This window comes from Perna viridis, chromosome 7 (assembly GCF_037379345.1).
Source record: "Perna viridis isolate PV_CMFRI_1.1 ecotype Kerala chromosome 7, ASM3737934v1, whole genome shotgun sequence".
Taxonomy (NCBI): Eukaryota; Metazoa; Mollusca; class Bivalvia; order Mytilida; family Mytilidae; genus Perna; species Perna viridis.
Genome location: NC_142451.1, coordinates 42,498,469 through 42,517,272, shown reverse-complemented (window position 1 = coordinate 42,517,272; position 18,804 = coordinate 42,498,469). Strand labels below are relative to the sequence as shown.

General features: G+C 30.8%; 1 protein-coding gene across 15 annotated transcripts in view; it reads left to right on the top strand.

The window, feature by feature from the left end:
- LOC148612778 (LIM and SH3 domain protein F42H10.3-like) overlaps positions 1–18,390 on the top strand; it is a 33,098-nt gene extending 14,708 nt beyond the window's left edge. For 2 of the 15 annotated variants that reach the window (XM_088594516.1, XM_088594508.1), the window contains 9 exons: positions 3,301–3,475; positions 4,517–4,576; positions 4,913–4,975; positions 7,828–7,959; positions 8,647–8,703; positions 12,178–12,270; positions 12,818–12,906; positions 14,604–14,654; positions 15,394–18,390. In XM_088594516.1, coding sequence (XP_088450642.1) covers positions 3,301–3,475; positions 4,517–4,576; positions 4,913–4,975; positions 7,828–7,959; positions 8,647–8,703; positions 12,178–12,270; positions 12,818–12,906; positions 14,604–14,654; positions 15,394–15,573 — 900 coding nt within the window. In that variant the 3' untranslated portion in view covers positions 15,574–18,390. Of the gene's footprint in view, positions 1–64; positions 170–1,091; positions 1,197–1,692; positions 1,798–3,300; positions 3,476–4,516; positions 4,577–4,912; positions 4,976–7,827; positions 7,960–8,646; positions 8,704–10,643; positions 10,659–12,177; positions 12,271–12,817; positions 12,907–14,603; positions 14,655–15,393 lie in introns of all 15 variants that reach the window. The other 13 variants (XM_088594504.1, XM_088594503.1, XM_088594518.1 and 10 more) reach the window with 13 other exon arrangements.
- Positions 18,391–18,804: the final 414 nt, after the last annotated feature.

Here is an 18,804-nt window from a genome sequence, read left to right as displayed (position 1 = left end):
TGTTTTCTTGTACAATTGTATTTGTGAAGTAAAGGTGTTTTTAATATCTTGTCTTGTATGGTAGATAGCGTACCATAAAGATTTTGAAGAATCCAAAGGATCTTACATACAAGTAGAAGACCCTGTGGAATTACGACAGCACATGAAAAATCAAGAAAAAGTCAGCTTGGTAAAGTCAGGCATTGGCCCATAAACCTTTCCTTACCAATGTTTGTCCCAGTAAACAAAGTTGACTCCCTTGTGACATTTGATTACGAATCAGATACCAGTTTTGCTTCAATTATTCTACTGTTGTAGTACATCTTGATTTTAGTTCCAGAAATATACGTGTGTACAGTGTTATTGTTTGCCTTTAATTAACCCCCCCCCAAAAAAAAAGAACAAAATACATAAAACAAAAACCAAAAAAAAGGAAGAAAGTAAAGGAAAAAAAGGTTGTCTCCTTCAATGAAATTGTCTCAAGAAAAAGGCTTGAATGTGTTCCATATATGATAGTTAATTTGAGTAGTCAAAGAATTGGTTTGATATGGAGCTTCTGTTAAAAATTACACCAAGTATTTGTTCTTGACATCCTCATTTTCTATGTACAAATTCAGTGTAGTATTGTTATTCTGAATTTTCCAATTTAATTAAAAATCAGCATATTTTCCCAATTGAAAGATGATTGGATAGTTTTTAAAGGCCACCAATATCAGTTGTGTACATTAGTGAGCTTTGTTTTTATTATCAGTGTTGAAGCCATGACTTATTTAAGGTAATCTTTATCCAATATGCATCATACATCCATTCACCGAGAATCTTACTTTCATTTTCTAAACCTTGAAATGTTTTTGTGAGAGAAAAAGATAATTATACTGAATAAAAAAAGACAGTGATATTGTGTAGTGTGAATCAAGCTTGATTGCATGTTTTAATTAGATTAGCTTGTGCAGCTTAACTTCGTGATTTAACGTAAAGTAAGAATTACTCGAGAGGTTTCAATAATCTAATTGCTGTGTGGAATGTAATATTCATTGGAACTTGAATGTATCATTTGAATTGGTTTACAATGTGAAATTACAAATTGATTGTAGTGACTGCTTTTGTATTAGGTAAAGTATCATGAAGATTTTGAAAGGTCCAAGGGAGAAATTGCTCAAGTTGCTGACACAGTGGAGATGCAACGACATCGAAAAAATGTTGAAAATTTTAGTTTGGTAAATGAGTGCATGAGGTTTGCACCTTTGGTCCTTGAGGTCTCCATTTAAGTTGTTGATTCCTTTTTTTAAAGCAGATTGCCTATTTTAAGCTTGCCTCATCAGTTACATGTATTTTCATTTTTAAGGCATAAGTGGCTTTTCAATTACCTTATTTCTTTATTGCATATCTTTTTGCTGGATTATGGCAATTTTGACAATTGGGCTGATCACATGCAAGAGTTTTCCCTCTTGTGCCCTCTTGTGCATTGTATGCTTTCAGACATTTTATTTTCATTCAAGTTGACCACATGCAAGTGTTATCCCTCTTTGCTGAATCAATCACATGTATGCGTTCAGTCACAGAATCCTTTACACTGGTAAGGAAACTTTTCTGAACAGTATTTTACCCAATAAACCCCTTTATTTCCTGTTTGCAATGTGTGAAAGTTGTAATTATGTTCAATTTATTAAAAAAAATCATTGTACCAGTAATGAATGACTGCTTTTGTATTAGGTAAAGTATCATGAAGATTTTGAGCGGTCCAGAGGAGAAAGTGCACAAATTGCTGACACAGTAGAAATGCAGCGACATCGAAAAAATGTTGAAAATTTTAGTTTGGTAAATGAGTGCATGAGGTTTGCACCTTTGGTCCTTGAGGTCTCCATTTAAGTTGTTGATTCCTTTTTTTAATGCAGATTGAAGTTTTTTTCTGTTGTTCTGACTTACTTTGCCCACATGAAACCCAGTTTTTTCTGTTGTTCTGACTTTCTTTTCCGACTTGAAACCCATTTTTTTTTCTTTTGTTTTGATTTTCTTTACCCACTTGAAACCCAGTTTTTTCCTGTTGTTCTGACTTTCTTTACCCACTTGAAACCCTGTTTTTTTTCTTTTGTTCTGACTTTCTTTACCCACTTGAAACCCAGTTTTTTTCTGTTGTTCCGACTTTCTTTACCCTCTTGAAAACCATTTTTTATCTGTTGTTTTTACTCTCTTTACCCACTTGAAACCCAGTTTTTTTTCTCATGTTTTTACTCTCTTTGCCCACTTGAAATCCAGTTTTTTTCTGTTGTTCTGACATTCTTTACCCACTTGAAACCTAGTTTTATTCTGTTGTTCTGACTTTCTTTACCCACTTGAATTATAATTAGTGTTATGTAATTTTGTTACTCTTGGTTTTACAAGTTAAATCTTTTGTCCATTGTTTTTCCCTATTAGTTAAGTTTTTGCTTTTGTTATCATAATTACATTTTTAAAAAAAAATCGATTTACACTTTTATACAGTCAAATCTTTTGTGTTGCTACAGAAGCTTTAAGCTGAAGTCTAAGTCCAGTAATCTTGTTTGCAAAATAACATTTTACATCATTCTTGCATGCTGATTCCTAACATACAACGTGTACATGTTGAATGGATTTCTGTATGGTTCTTGCTAGTCTTGACTGTTTTGTTGCCAGGAATAGATGCTGTGACATTATTACTTTTTGAGAAAGTAGTTACATGTAAATGACTACAGAGTTTAAGCCATTACCCATCTGTCTGTCCATCTGCCTCCACATTCTACCTTTTTTTAAACAACTTTGATGGATTTTGATAAATGTTTTAGTTGTACTGTTTCCTTTTTTTTCACTGATCCCCACATCCATGTTTTTAAGCCCCTTATACTAAAATGCAAAATAAATGAAAGGGACATAAAAACAAAGATGTGGGGATGAACAAGTCATATCTTTTAACACAGTTTTAGTTTCAGGCACACCTAATTATATCTTTTGGTACAAGTAGTTTTTTGGTGTACTGATTAAGGAAGAAACATGCATGTCCTTAAATTCTTTCACTTAGTGCTGAAAGGAAATTCTTCCTAGTGTAATTAGTCATAATTGGGACACTGATTGATCAATCAACATGTAGAATTACCTCTTTACACTGTCGAATCAAATGCAGGATAATCAGTATATTAATATTTTTCAATTCTGTGCCATGCTGTCCTATTTTTCAAGGGATGTACACATGTAAATGTTGGTTGGTAACAAAAAAGTTGTTATAAGATTGCACTATCACTTTTGAGATTAAAACAGTAATATTTTGACTCCTTTTGAAATTGAATCTTTTCCAATTATACATTTTAGATTAAATATCATGAAGACTTCGAGAGACAAAAGGGAAAGAAACTCACTGTTGTTGATGACCCTGAGACCCAAAGAGTCAGACAGAATACAGCTAACATTAGTCAAGTGGTCTACTCCGGACACAAAGATCAGTTGAAAGATATGGAATACAACAGACCAGCTGAACAGGTCAATGGTAGGTCTCTGGTAATATAAAGCTCTACATTTTGTACCTTGTCATTTTGATCAATTTTAAATGTCATAGTCCTTAAATTATTTTCATACTAAGTTCTGATTTCTAAAATCATATGAGACTTAGTATAATTTCGAGTTCAATTAAGATTACCCCTTGTATCAGTTCTTTTTATATTACTGAGTAGTTTGTTATTATATACAAGTGGATTCAAAATAACAATGTCAGAGTTATCTCCTTTTGTCTGATGTATATATTCCTTACTAGGCCGATCTTCCAACATTACTGATATCCTGTTCTTTAAGTAATCCAAAATTTATGAGCCCATCTTTCTATAATAAATGTTTGGACAAGAAATGGCATAGACCATCATGAACAAGTCGTTTTTTGTTTTGGTTGTTTTTTGCTTTCTTTTTTATTTTTGTTCCATTTGAAATTTGTGATGAGAAAACTTGTATTCTCTATTGGTAAATATCAATTCTGGTTTTTGCTGTGTTCTTCATTTGGTATGTTGTAACGATGTGTATGAAATTCAAAGTGGTAAAATTTGTTGAAATGTTTGTATGCATGTTTCTAGTCATGTATGATTGATGGTTTTTAACAACTATGTTTTACCCACAAATAGTAGTGAACACTTGTGTGATAAACTGTATGATATGCAAATTTGATAGAGGTTTTAACTGAATACGGAACTCTTTTTTTTTTCTTAAAATTATCGGTAGATTTGAAAATTTTTTAAATGTTTTATTTGGGTTTTTATTTTTATTGTTTGATAATGAACAAAAAGACCAATTTAGAAACCTATTGTTGAATGGCATGACATGAGATGTTCAAACCTCTAGCCTTCAATGTGTGTTAGTTAGTTCTCTAATAAGGTATGAATGACTTAAATTTATTTATATAACAACTTCAGTTCGTATTGTTTTTTTTTTACCTTTATTTATTACTTAAGTTTGGTTTTGTTTATTAAGTTTTTGAAACAGATTTTATTTGAAGTACATCATAATTTTATGGAATGTTTTTATGTTTGGTGTTGAATTTTAGTTCGTAGGACATCTCAGCCAGTCAGTCCTCCAACTTCTCCTGGATATAAACAACAAGAAGGTATTGACCAATCATATTCTTATAATCAATCTTATTCTGACCAATCATATCAGACTTTTCTTCTGATTAGAATTTTTGAAGATTTTTTTTTCTTTTTAGTTGCTGAATGTCTGTTAGAACTTAAGGATTTTTCTTTGCTTCTTTTATGAGGATTCAAATATATATTTTTTGAAAACCTTAGTGTTTAGTGTTTCCAATAGTAATAGAAGTTTTTAAAATATATTATGAAATTTAAATTTTCACATAGAATATATATTTACTTTAAAATAATATAGGTATTCTGACAATGTCCTCTACATAAGATGAATCAAAATTTTGATATTTTGTTATTTCTAGTAAGGCGTGCAAGCGCTACTAGTCCTCCTCAATCACCAGGGTATCAAAGGGAGTATGAGGAAGGTACTTGTATTACTTATTTAAAGAATTATCTCCCTTTTACTAATGCAGATGAAATCTTGAAAATCGAATTATCTCCCTTTTCCAACTTGAAATTTTAATATTCATGTTTGAATGAAACTCTACTGTTAGTCTTCTTTGTTTGTCTTGAACTTTAGTGCATCTTGGAATAGTCATTTTTCATATTTAAGGTATGCAAGTCATTTTCGCATGTTTTTCAAAGGGAAGTAACTCACCAACACCCAACAATCTGGTTGGCGGTCTCATTGGGGGAAAGGAAAAACAGTAGACATTTTTCTTGAAAATTTTAAACTATTTTCACTTCAGTAAGTACCTGAATGGTTTGAAATAAGTTGTTTGAAAGTATCCAAGAACTTACTGCAGCTCTAATAAATTGAATATTTGAAGTCTACTGCTGTCCATCGCTCCAGTTTGGCAGTAAATCAGTCTATCGAATAACAAATTTGTAGAAAGTTACTCCCCTTTGATTAAAATCTTTAAAAACGAAACGAAAGTCGGAAATATGAAAAGGGACTATTAAGATTATTGCATCAAGATTTTATCTTCTTTACTAATTGAAATTATTTATTTGCACAGAGGGCTGGTCTGAATTTATGCCGTATATCGCTAACTAATACACAATTGCTTTTCAGTTACATATACATTACTAAAATTGCTAGATTGATGCATGAAACATGTAGTTATATTGCTTTTATGTTTACATTAGAATATATATAAGGCCTTATTTGTGTTTAATCTTAATCTTCAGAGTTGCTTCCATTCTTATATCTGGTTCAAGAAGGAAGAACTTTTTTTTTTTTTTTGTTTTTTGTTTTTTTTTTGTTTTTTTTTTTTTGAGCAAATCCGAGGAAACATATATTCAAAAACTCTTTTAAAGTAAGGATAAAGTGCATATTCTGGAACACCTTTTGTGAACTCTTAAAGATCTACATCTTTTAGGTGATTGGTAAATACGTAATTTTTGGGAAAATCTTAGATCCTTTTGGTCAAAGATCAAGGTCATATGCTTTATTTTTTGGAATGGTTTTTGAGGTCATAAGTCAAGGTTCAAGCTCAAAGGGTTATATTTTCTACAGTTAATGTGATGTTATACTTTGTGTTGTCCTTATTATAAAGTATTTACAGTATTTGTACTCAGCAGATTGAGAAATAGTAGTGTGCTATCTGTTTGAGGTAGATAATCATGTAAAATTCTTCTGAATGTTACTAGTTTAGCATACCTCAATATGTGTATACTAATTGGTCATGTCAGGTTGTTGTTGTAGTCTACAATGGGTGAAAGACCTTTAGTTCAACATGCATCTCACGTTCATTTAAATCAAGATAATTGAAATAGGTACTTAGAGTTGTGTGAGTTGTGGGGGTGATTGTTAATATCAGTCCTGATTTTCTTCTGTTTTAAAGCAGAATTTTGTTCTTTCAAATCTGTAATTACCGTTACAGTTTTATTTTTTACTCTCAGTTTCAGCAATTTCTGCTTTTTTGGTTTGCTCTGTAAAGCCACTTCTGTAATATCTGTTGGACTTGTTTTTGTTGATTTTTGTCTTGTCTGTAATATCTTGTAAGATTCTATTTGTCTTGCTGTGACAGTTCTTGCAGATATAATATCTTTGCTTTAAAACATAATTCAAATGTGAAAATTAATCTGTGTATTATCATTGAGGTTAAAGACTACTAGTAACCAACTGACTTGTGTGAGAGATTTTTTTTTCTAATTTGCAAGTAACAGAAAATTATGAAGATAAGTCACTTCAGATAAGTCCCTTCATTATGGAATACATGTTAGTTGCAGAATATTTTTAGTGAAATTGAATTGATATACTGAAACCCAAAAATTAGTTGGTTTGTGAATCCTTCATTGAGTTTTCTTTTCCCGGAACAAACTTGCATTGATGTGATTATTGTCATTACTGATATGTTTTGTGATGTTAAAAAAAGTAATAAAATAGAAAAAAAATAGAATTCTAGCAGCCATTGTAAATATAATGGGGAATTTTGAAATTTGTATGAGTACCATATGTTAGTTATGTTTTTTGTTATCTTCTTCAACATGTGTACACTTATATTAAGCTAGGCACATTGCCCACATTATCCTGACAGTGATAGAAACTTAGTTGTATATGCCATCAATAGTCTTTTGTCTGTATTAATATAGCTGATATATTGTAACTGTCTACAAGTAACATTGATGTAACAACCTTATGGTGAGATTCAGAGTAGATTTAAAGGTATTGAAGTGGTCTGCAATCATCAAAGGCAATACATTTTCCCCAAAAACGGGTTTTAATCCATTACTTTTAACATTTTTTGGAGGTATAAGCAAATTAAGCCCTTTTCTTCAGGCGGACCTTTGGATCTGCTATTGATGCTGGATCTACTATTGATTCTAATGACATTTCATATTCTAGGCACTAACATGGGTATAAGGTGTGCACCAAATTTATTTTAATACCTACAGTGAAGTCTGATTTTAGTCTCTTAAGTTATTTGTCTTACTCTTTCTTTAACTAAATAAGGTCAAAAATATATATATACTTTCATGATTTATGCAAATTGTTCAAAATTAGCTTTTATTGTTCAAACTGTACTGTTGAAATCTGAATCAAGCTTTTATCTAGGGAGAGATATATAAGATAAATTAAATATGAATTATGTCCCTTTAATGAACCTAACTTGGAACAAGGGTGTTAAGAATGTTAAATTGTACATGAATATCTCAGGTGGACTAGGAACTGCTTTTGAAGTTCAAGATGCATTCAAAGAGGACATTGATATGTAAGTTCCTCTTACAGATGTTAAGAGTTGCTCATTTTACCCTTATTTACTTTTTGTAGATGTGCGTGTTCGCCCAAATCCCGGAAGTATTCATAGCTATGATCCAATGAGAGACCAGCAGCAGAACCAAGGAACTCCATACTCACAGAGAAATTCTGGCGCCCAAGTCTACGATTCTAACACTGGAAGAGGTAGGTCAAATTTCAAAGGTTAAAGGTTATTTGGATAGATTAGAAGGGTCCAATTAAAGCATCATAAGAAACCTGTATAAAATTGATGTATTTATGTATACATTGAAATTATTATAGATGTATGTAGCATAGTTTCTCTTCTCATTGTTAATATTTTGTAGAGCTATTCAAAGGGAGATAAATTTGAAATTTATAAGTCTGAAAAGTGCATGCAGTGAAACCTGTCAAAACCAAACCCTGCATATACTGGAGTCCCTTGCTATCAACCTGTATAATCCAATCACCTCTCAAAACAAAATAAATCCTTCTGAGTACGTGAAAATCGCCGGTCCTGCCAGTCCTGACAGGTAAAATTTGGGTAGGACCAGCATTTCAACCTCTTGTGCTGGTCCCATGACTGATAGTGGTCAAAAAGATTTTGTTGAGTCTGATTACATGGGACCAGGAAATTTTCAGTGGGATTGACAAAACATTTGCCTTTTGTAAGTCCTATGTCCGTCAGTAGAAGAAAAGTTTTCGCAAATTCTGATCCTTTAATTTCCAGGAGGTTCAGTTGAGACAGGTTTCACAGTATGTTAGACAGAGTTTCTATATGTTTATGAGAAGATTTGATGTGGTACGAATTCACAGTAAACCTTCATTTATTTTTGGGTAGAAATTAATTTTGTGAGTTTGACTCTATCACAGAAGATAGAAATTTTAATGCCAGAATACAGCCTTTCTATCAACACCCAGCCTATGGTAGTGAGTACAAACATCATTGGAATGCTGTTATTTGTTCTGATTTTATTACATAGGTCATTGACTAATGTTCTGGGTCTTTGTCCTGTTAAATATTTTGTTCTACATTCTTTGGTTTGAAATTCCCAGTAGAAATCCTTTACAAGAGTGAAACAGTAGTCTCCCATGAATTGTCTATAATGGTTGTCTTACTTTTCTAAATATTGGTAGATTATTTGAATTAGTCATTTCAGTGGTTTTCTTAGGTTGTCCTTAAGTAATGGGTCAAAATTAAAACTGGATTATTAATGGATTTTTGTATTTAGGGCATAAAATATAGTTCAAAAACTTGAGCTTTTGGGGAAAAAAACAAGATGCAAGCCTTGTTATGTTACTGATTCAGAAATGTCATGGAGCATCAGTATCTTGTGGATACATCTTAATTTATAAAAATCACCAAAAAGTCACTCCCATTACAGGACAACCTTATTTTGGTCCTAGGTAGAAAGTAATTCTCTGGCCATTTTAACAATCCTCTTTGTATGGAGTTAAATCTAATGAGATTTTGATGAAGTTTTGTGGCATGTTTACTGAAGAAAATTAGTCACTCTGTGTATTTGCTAGCTGTTCGTCTTGTTTTCAAGTTCTATTGTTTCTATATGAGTTTCAGAACTTATATTTTGAGATTTGATAAGATTTTTTTGCAGATTTATGCATGAGTTCAGTTAGTTATGAAGATTCTATACTCTAAGTGTAGTATTTGTGCGGAGTGCTATACTAGTAACTAAATTCATACATGTACATTACACGGTCATGTTTTTATCGACGTGTTGTCATATTCGTCTTCAATAAATATTATACTTTTTAAGACTCAGAATGAAAATATATACTTGTAAAGATAGAATACATGTACTTACGTTGATTGAGTACACATTATTATGACAACTCAGTACATGCATGTATACTAATGAAAATTAAGTATGTGTACTTATGAAGATTTTATATAACATTATATGATTTAATTTCAGAAGTAACATGCTTACTGATTGGATAAAAAATTTTGTCCATCATCTCATTTACCAAATTTTGTATTGTGACTGTGATGTCATCAACCCTTTTTGCTGATTTATTTCTTAAATTTTGATACTAAAATTAAATTGAATGATTGTTATATTTTTTCAGTCTATTTGAAATACCCTCAACACCTGTAGTGCACACACTATGCAGGTTATTTAGTGTGCACAATGTGATTGAGGTTACTCCTCATAGACTGAAAAAATATAACAGTCATTCCTTAAGTATTTATTGTGATTCAATATGTGTACTAGTGAACATAATGTTAAGTGAAGAAAATAACTGATTGTGGTTTCTTTACATTTCAACCAGCATTCCCTAAAATAGCTAAATTCAACTTTTGTGCAACAAAGTTCTGTTATATAACAAATTCTCCAAATAACCATTGGAGACTTCCTGTTTATTTTTATTGGAAAACAAATACATTCCCAAGTTTCTTTTCTGTATTGATATTAACTTTGACAGAAAACTTTCAAACACTGAGGTTTCTGGAAACATAAAATGAAAAAGTTCATTATTAAAGGAGTTTTGTTGGATTTTAAGTCATTTGTTACAGCACATACAATGATGATATTCATGGGATAGAGTTTGATTCCTTCAATTAAATGGCAACCTCCATAGGTATTGAACAAGGAGATAAAATCTTTCAGATAAGTCTCCTGTTCATTAAATTCATCGGTATTTGAATCTGTGTCTGAAAGAAAGTTTAAATCTGCTTGTCAGGTGTACAGTTTTCTTCTTCAGGTGATTGTCCCTGAATTAAGGGAAGACCGACTTAATTTCCTGAACACCATCATTATATGCGCTGTAAAAAAGAAACTTCGGTTGAAACAATTGTATTGTACTAATGAATAGCAATTAATAGTTAACTGGTGACTTTAATTCTTTAGATGGTGAAGGTACAGGTAACTTATGATAATTACTCATCTTCATAGCCTTACTTCTCTTGCTACAGTGAAAATACACCATAAGTTGTTTGAGGGGGCAAATGATTGTTTTGTATAAGGGAGATTCTATCCAAAATGTTTGTATGCATAGTAGAATAGCCAAATGAATTATTTAGAACATTTTAAGAAACGGACGGATTTTTCTGAATGTCTACACTTCAGCTTATATTCATGGTTTGACACTCCTTTGGCATACAGATCCACTGGGATAAGATAGATAGGTATAAAATTGGTATCCCTGTGCTGAAACACATAATCACTATCATTGAGTTTGATGTTGAAGCAAGAATATTGGGATACTTTACCTGTTGTAAATGAATCCTTTTACTTGACTAACTTGTTGGCTTGTTCTAGTGTCGAAGAATTCTGAGCTGTTTAAAGTTTGACTGATACGGTTTGTTCTTCCACAAAAATTGAATTTTAAAATTCAACAACTAAAAGTGTATTTTCGCTGTAAATTGTGCTAATTTATCATCATTATCATAACTATTTTTTAAACTGGTATTTTGTATTGATGTGCAGCAATTACAAATTATGGCTTCATTTAATTTTAAAATTAAAAGGGTTTCATTTTCATTTCGTCATCATTATCATCTGTGGCTTTGTTTTTCTTTGGTAGTATAAATTTTCTTCTGCGATAATATACGATCTTTCCTTTACTTATTTTGGTTAGAATATTTCTTTCTTTTTCTTTTGCATGCCCTTAAATGTATAGAAATCTTTGTAGTCCCCTTTATTTTCTTGTATCTTATGCTTTCAATGTACATGTATAAAATTTAGCTGTTAATTATAACCTAAATCAGCAGAATAATTTTTTTTCAAAATTTATAGAAGAAAATTGTTTGTAGTCAGTGTATTGGATTTTCAAATTAGCCTTATTAAGGTACATTGTATACCCAGTAATCATTTTAATCACCCATTTTGTGTGTTTTTACATAGCAACTCACTGAAATACTGTTTTGGCTTTAATATTTGCACACTGATTAAATATATCTTTCATTTCATCCTGGTCAAGGTACAAATTAAATCTTAACTTTTTCCAATTTTTTTCTTTTGAATGATATTTTATTGATTGATTTCTGTATGTTTAAATGAATTATCTGGAAAAAAAAACAGTAAATCATTATTTCATGTCAACTGAATAGTAAATATTTTCATACACATTTCTCAAACTAAATTTCAAAGGTTTGAATAAGTGAATTAGAAATACATTTAAGTCGTCCTGATGTATCATTCTTCATTTTATTTTATAGTAATGGTGTAACTAATGTAAACAAATAATATATACAAACAAAGAAGTAAAAGTTGGACTAAAAGATCATATTAATAAAAAAAGTAAATACTTGTATGCATGTTATATTGTGATAACACACAAACCTTTTAATTTTTGATGTTGTTCTGTTATTGTTTAAGATGCTGGTCTTGTGTTATTTGCTTTGTCTTTCCTGTTTAACCTAGTTTTAATCTATAATTTCAGTGGATAATCCATCTTCCCAGAGAAGAGTAGGTTCTATTTCGGATTATGATCCAATGAATGATCGATGGGGTTCAGTAGCTGGACAGTTTAATGGTAAATTATGATTAATTTACGTTGGACAGTTTATTACTTAGATATTTTCCTGTCTATGGGGAAACCAACACGTTTTAGTGGGTTGGTCCTAGGTAATTTATTTCTGTCGTTTGTGTACTCTTGAATTTTCTCATATTTGATCAATGACCCATTCTTGTGACATTAAATGGGAAATTTCAGATACTACTATTGGTCAATTAAATGAGTAATCATTATTTTTGTTAAAAAAATGAGCCATTGACCAATGTCTCCCTATCTTTTTTTTGTCATTATTTTGCATTTTAGGGCCAATTCTGATAAGACCAGAATTCTGGTAAGGAAAGGTTCATTTTAACAGTTTCATATGAAATATTTACAAGGTTTTACCATTTGATTGGATAGAAATTGATTGTGCTACCAACAATGCTTACTGTAATTATCTATAATAAAAAAAACAATTTTCTTCAGTTTTGTACACAAACAGTCATCAAATTGTAATATACTACAAAAATCCTAGATATGATCATTGCCAGCTGAACTGTTGTGACCTTAAATTCTGTTATTTCAGCACAAAATCAGCAACAAAGAAACCAACCACCCCCTCCTCAGCAGTATGCTCCTCCACCCCAGGAAGCTGACAGGTTTGCTGGAAAAGGAGTAAGTGTTAAATCCTTCAGACTTTTAGTTGGTTATGACTGGAAGACTTCAATTGATGATGAGACCAAACTCTATTTTCTGACATGATCAATGGAATAGCAGTGATAAATCCTTGATTTCCATGTATTGAAATGTTGATGAGTAAATAATCATTAACTTTGCTCTCTTCTGATAAAACAACCTAACATTTTCGTTTTTGGTCCATTTTTTAATTTATTCTCTGTGCATATTTGTATTTTGAAAGAGTGAACACTTTGCTTTTTTTTCATAAGTATAGATCACATATTTTGTGACAAATTTTAGAAATGTTCCAAATGAAAAAAAAATTCCATGAACTTTGCATTTTGCTACAAGTGAAGACACTAATTCTATCCTCATTGCCCATCACATGTAGAAGAGTAATCAAGGGAACCAAGATTCTAGCTTTTCTAGAAACACCTACTGAGTTGCTCATAAAAAAAGTCAAATCCAGGGTAAAAGAAAGAGGAAAGGAAGACATGTGGAACGAATTAGTTTTCATGATCCAGATGGATTATAAATTGAATAATAATTACTTTTTTACCATAGTTTTAATAAGTCTATTACAGTTTACTTCTTTTAAAAGTAAGGGGCATGTTTTCAACAATTTCTTTGTGCCCAGATACATGAAGTTTAACTGAGTTTTTAAAATCATCCTTCGATTCACTTGTACATGAAGATCAAAACATACAGAATGCAAGTAAATTTAATTTAAGTATACATATTCATGTTAAAAATGAATGGACATATTCTAGGCACATGTGATATAAAAGTTTAAAAAAAAAAAAAAAGAAAGAAAAAAACATACAATGGGTATTTCAAGTTCGTATAGCTGTCATTTATGGTGATTGTATCATATTGTTGGTAATTGACTGCTATTTAAATTTGAAAGACAGTGTTCAACCACCAGTGACAATAAAGTCAGCTTAGGGACCGAATACTGAATTAGTAATAAAAAAAAAAAAATATGTAAGCTATTGACTTATTAATAAGTTGACCCGTTCTTAGATAAGCATGGATGAAAGATTTGAAATACACAGGAAAAAAATGCAGCATATGTTTTTCATATGTTATGGGCAAATGATTAAGTTGAACGAAAACCAGGCAGACCTTGTGACCAGGGCGGCTCATGGTATATTTTATCACACCATTTTTTTTTTTGCTCCAATGCAATGTGTGATTACAGAAAAAAAAAGAAGATTTTTTTGTATTGAAAGTGGATGGCTATATACGTTCAAAGTACCCTAGCAGATCAAAGAGTTTATTTCCATTTATTTCAAAGTTTTTAGTGCCTTGTATGTACTTTATTTCATTCTTATTATTTCAGTAAATTACAAACCAACATTTATTTTTTAGAAAACATGGGTTTGTGATCTCTCTAATGGATGAATTATCTTTTTAAACAAAATTTGGCTCATGTCAACCACGACCTGGGTCTTCCATGGACATTCTCTTAATTCATGAAAAACAGGCAAATGAAAATCCTGTGGTAATTATTTGTCTTCCATGTGACTTTTTGAAAGTGTATTGTTTTCATATAATTTTGGACAACGTTAGTGTTTCCTTTGAATTTTATAAGAACAAAGACATATACTTCCATGTCAGTCCTAAGCATATGTTTTCATATGTTGCCGTTTTTTCTGTATTTAGTCCCAGACTTACATTATAACCCATTACAGGACAAGAATGATGATGATTTAAGCTATGGTTATGATACTACTGGGAAAGGTGTAAGTAATCCTGTCACCGATGCTGAGGTGCACAATGTATCCTCCAACAAACCAACCTCATATTGCTTTATTACCGCATTTCCTTCAGTTTCCTTATTCATATTTCGCTAGTCTTGTAATTTAATTCCATTGCTTTGGTTTAAGCTGTATCTCACAGGTTTTTGTTGTGGGTAGGTTTCATTATGAGTTAAAAAAGTTTTGGGCAAACATGAATACCTATATTTTATTTGGATGACGAAAGAACTAATGATAAATGTAAATGTAGAAATTTGGTTACTAGACTTGTACTTTGAGAAGTGAGAAATATTTTCTTTTTTCTAATGAAAATGATAGACTTGATCCCTAAGATTAACTTGAGGGCATATTTCTTCTTCATTTGATTTATAATTCATAATGACGATTGAAATTTGCAAAACAATGCTTAGATTGAGTTAGTCTTATTGTTTTATTAGAATTGGAATACTTTATTTTGCCTTAATATTTTCTAATTAGTAAAATTTTTAGTCATACATAGTAATATATTTTAGTGCCTTTTTACAATAGCTTTTTTATTTTGTGCACATTTTAATGCACTTCTTTTCATTTGGGTATTCAGACATCATTTTGTATTTGATGTTTCCTTTAGTGAAGTGAGTGTTGGCTGGAGCTTACAAATGTACAGATGTTTTGAATCTAACCTCAACAAGTTTTATTATATGCATTTGCATGCATTGCTAAAATGAGATCTTTCTTTTCGCAGATGGTGTGTCGTGCAGCCTACGACTATGTTGCTGCTGATGATGATGAAGTCAGTTTTAATGAGGGTGATTTCATTATTTTCTGTCAACCAATTGATGCTGGTTGGATGGAAGGAACAGTGGAGGCCACTGGACGACGTGGAATGCTCCCATCTAATTATGTGGAAACTGTGAAGAAATAATCCGCTGACATCTCCTATTTAGCTAAAACCTATTTTTTCAAATTTGACTTACCTCCCTTGTTAAGGCTTTATCATGTTATTTTGTGTATATTGTCTGTTTGTCCAATTCAGATATTTTAATAGCTCGTTATAGCAATTTGCATATTTTTATTTAGGTGCTTTGAGTTGAACAGGGAGGAAAAGATGTGACATAATTTCGTGAAGAATTGTCTTTATTGGACAAATTATATATTTATCCTGTAGAGTGCACACATAGCTTTTCAAATCTTACTGTGTGATTGATACACTTATGGAATAATTATTGTGGATTTGACAAATATTTTATTTATTTAAAGTAGCATTTTAGAAAGCATTTTCTTGATATTTGTTTTTTATTATAGTTTTCTCCCTGTGAAATGTGTATATTCTCATTAAATAATTTGCTAGGTTGAGAAAAAATGTAAATTTGTTTAAATTAATTTGTATAGAGGATGTAGATTCTAACTGCTTAAAAAGATGGGATCACTGAATTATTTGTGCAATGATTTTCTCAATACTTCAAAATATGATAAATCAAAATACATGAGATGTCCTCTTTCGTGATCTCATTGGTCACCATGGAAACAGTAGTCTGCTTTATGATTGGATATCTTCATGGTGATTTATATATACTTGATTACATAGTCTGAAGACAACATTTTGGGTGGTGACAATCTCACAATTGGAATATTTTGAATGGTTATGTGTTGGCTCTTGTATTTTTTATGTGTTTGTTGACATTTAAAAATATATATGACAATATTATAGGATAGATGATAAAATAATAATCAGATATAGATGTCATGTATTATTGCAAAATTTATGCAAATTGTTATCATTCGAAGTTTTCGTAATTGAAGCTTGCTTTTAAGGGGATTATTTTATCTCTCTTAAAACTGATTTTTTTTTCTGCTCTATTGTGCCATGAGTGCTTACTTTTAGATAGTCAAATGTAATTATGACACGAACAAAAGGGCTCACTTGAGGTAGTGTATAATGCAAAGGTAATTTTATTATGATTAAAAAGAAAATTTAATAGTGTTAAGTAAAATTATAATTGTACATCTGAACATTTGAACTGTAAAGGTAAATTTTAAGTTTTTTGAAGTGTTCAGGTTTGTGTGTGTGTCAACATTGTCCAGTTTGGCTGATTCTAGTCTATTTAACATGATTAAAGAAACATTTAATTTTTACCATCCATATAGTGATTATATGAAGTGTAGAATTTGTTGTAATTCAGCCCTTTTTCAGTATTGGCCATTTCCCAATTATTTCACAGCGGCATTTGATAGTTTGTGAGATATGTATTCCAATGTACTACGGAAAAATGTGTTTGTGTGGCATTAAATGAATTGTAAGGAAAATCCATTTTAGATTTAATTTCTGTCAGTATTTCTTTCAAGTGTAGTTTAAAAAATCCAATCTGCTGTAGAGAATTTTGAAAGGTTGTTTTAGCTTTGTATTTAAACTTTTTTTGTGTGTTCTATATGACAAAAAAATAAAGTGTTATCCTGTTTTAAACCATATTAAATGTTTTATTGATGTTTTTTTTTAACATAGCTGTAGGTCATGAAATTGTTTTTATTAGTCATATTTCCCCTTTGACACTTCCAATACACACAAAATTTATCCAGTAATTTTTTTTATGAGAATGAAACCCTTTCATTTTTTGTATACATGTACATAGTTTCAGGTCTTAAGCACTTCTCCGTCTAAGAATGGGGCAAAATGTTAATAAGGTGTGGCACATAAAGGAAAAAACACAGACATTTTATTGCATTAACCAATTAATGATACCTGATAACTACCAGAAATAACCATAAAAGTGTTTGTAAAATTTGCCTTTTTAAGATATTGATAGGTCAAATGCAGTTGAAATGCACTATGGAAAAATGGTGGGAAAATTTCCCCACACTCTTTCTCTGCAAGCAGTCAAAAAATATCTAGGTCACAGATGCTTCAGGATAAACTTAAAAAGCTTTTTTGGTTGTTTTCTGGATGTACTGAATATTTTTTAAGCAAAAATGACTAAATTGGGGAAAATAATGTGCCACCCATTGCCTGATTCTTAAACAGAATGGTACTTAAAGGTTTTTTAATGGTTCTGTAATTACAGCAACATTTTACAAAAAAAAAACATTGTTAGCACTGGTGTTTTTATATTCCATGTGTGTTTCAAGGTCAGGTTTTTCATGTTTAATCATATCAAACTATAGTAGTTGCTTAGCATGTACATGTACTGTGTTTAAGAATAGTTGTTCTAAATAGATGTTCTACTTCAGTCACCCAATTGTTCTGTTTTCTTTCTACATCTTCCACAAATTTTACCATTAACCTCCTTTTTTTCTGTCTTTTTTTTCTTAACTAACTTTCCTAGTTTTAGATTTGACTTCTTTGTTTTATTATTAGATTCATAAGTAGATGTATAAATGAAATCATTATTGAGAGGAGAAAGGTCTTTTGCACTTCATGCTGAACAAAAGTGTGTTATCACAGTGCTCCTGTAAAATTTTGGAAGGTTTTGAATTAAAAAAATTCAAAAATTTTTCATAATTTATGAATGATGTCATAAAGAAAAAAAATATTACAATTGATTTTATGGATTAGATTTAAAATTTTAAAAAAATTTGCATTGCAAAAATATAAGAACAAATGGAGTTTTTGGCTCTATATTTAGATGTGTTATTTTTAGATTTGACAGCTGATTGGTTGGATAACAGGATTGTGTATATATTAGGCTTGTATTATAGCAGTGTAGTCACCTGTACTGCAAAATAAATTTATTATGTTATCCTGAAATTGTTTTGTTTTGTTTTTTATTCAGATAACTTGGCATATGAACTTTTAAAAACTTAGATAAAAAGTTTTGATCCTCAACCATACAATTAATTTATTTCCAGAAATAAATAGAGCTGAGGAAAAAATATTGTGGCCTTGACTTTTGACATTTAAATTAAATAGGGTTTTGATAGTCATTAAATTTATGCTTAGGTTAAAATCAGTCAAAATGGGGGGGGGAATCAGAAACAGGCATGTGAAAAAACCATTATTTGATCTCTACAAGACGGGATTTGCTCAGAAAATTTTCAGTTTGAGTTATCTGCCTTTGAAATGTTCATTTTCAGTGTATTTCAAGAAAATTGTAACTTCTCTTACCAAAATGATATGGAAAATCTTGTCTTTTTTCTTGATTCTAAGGGTAAACTCTCAAAA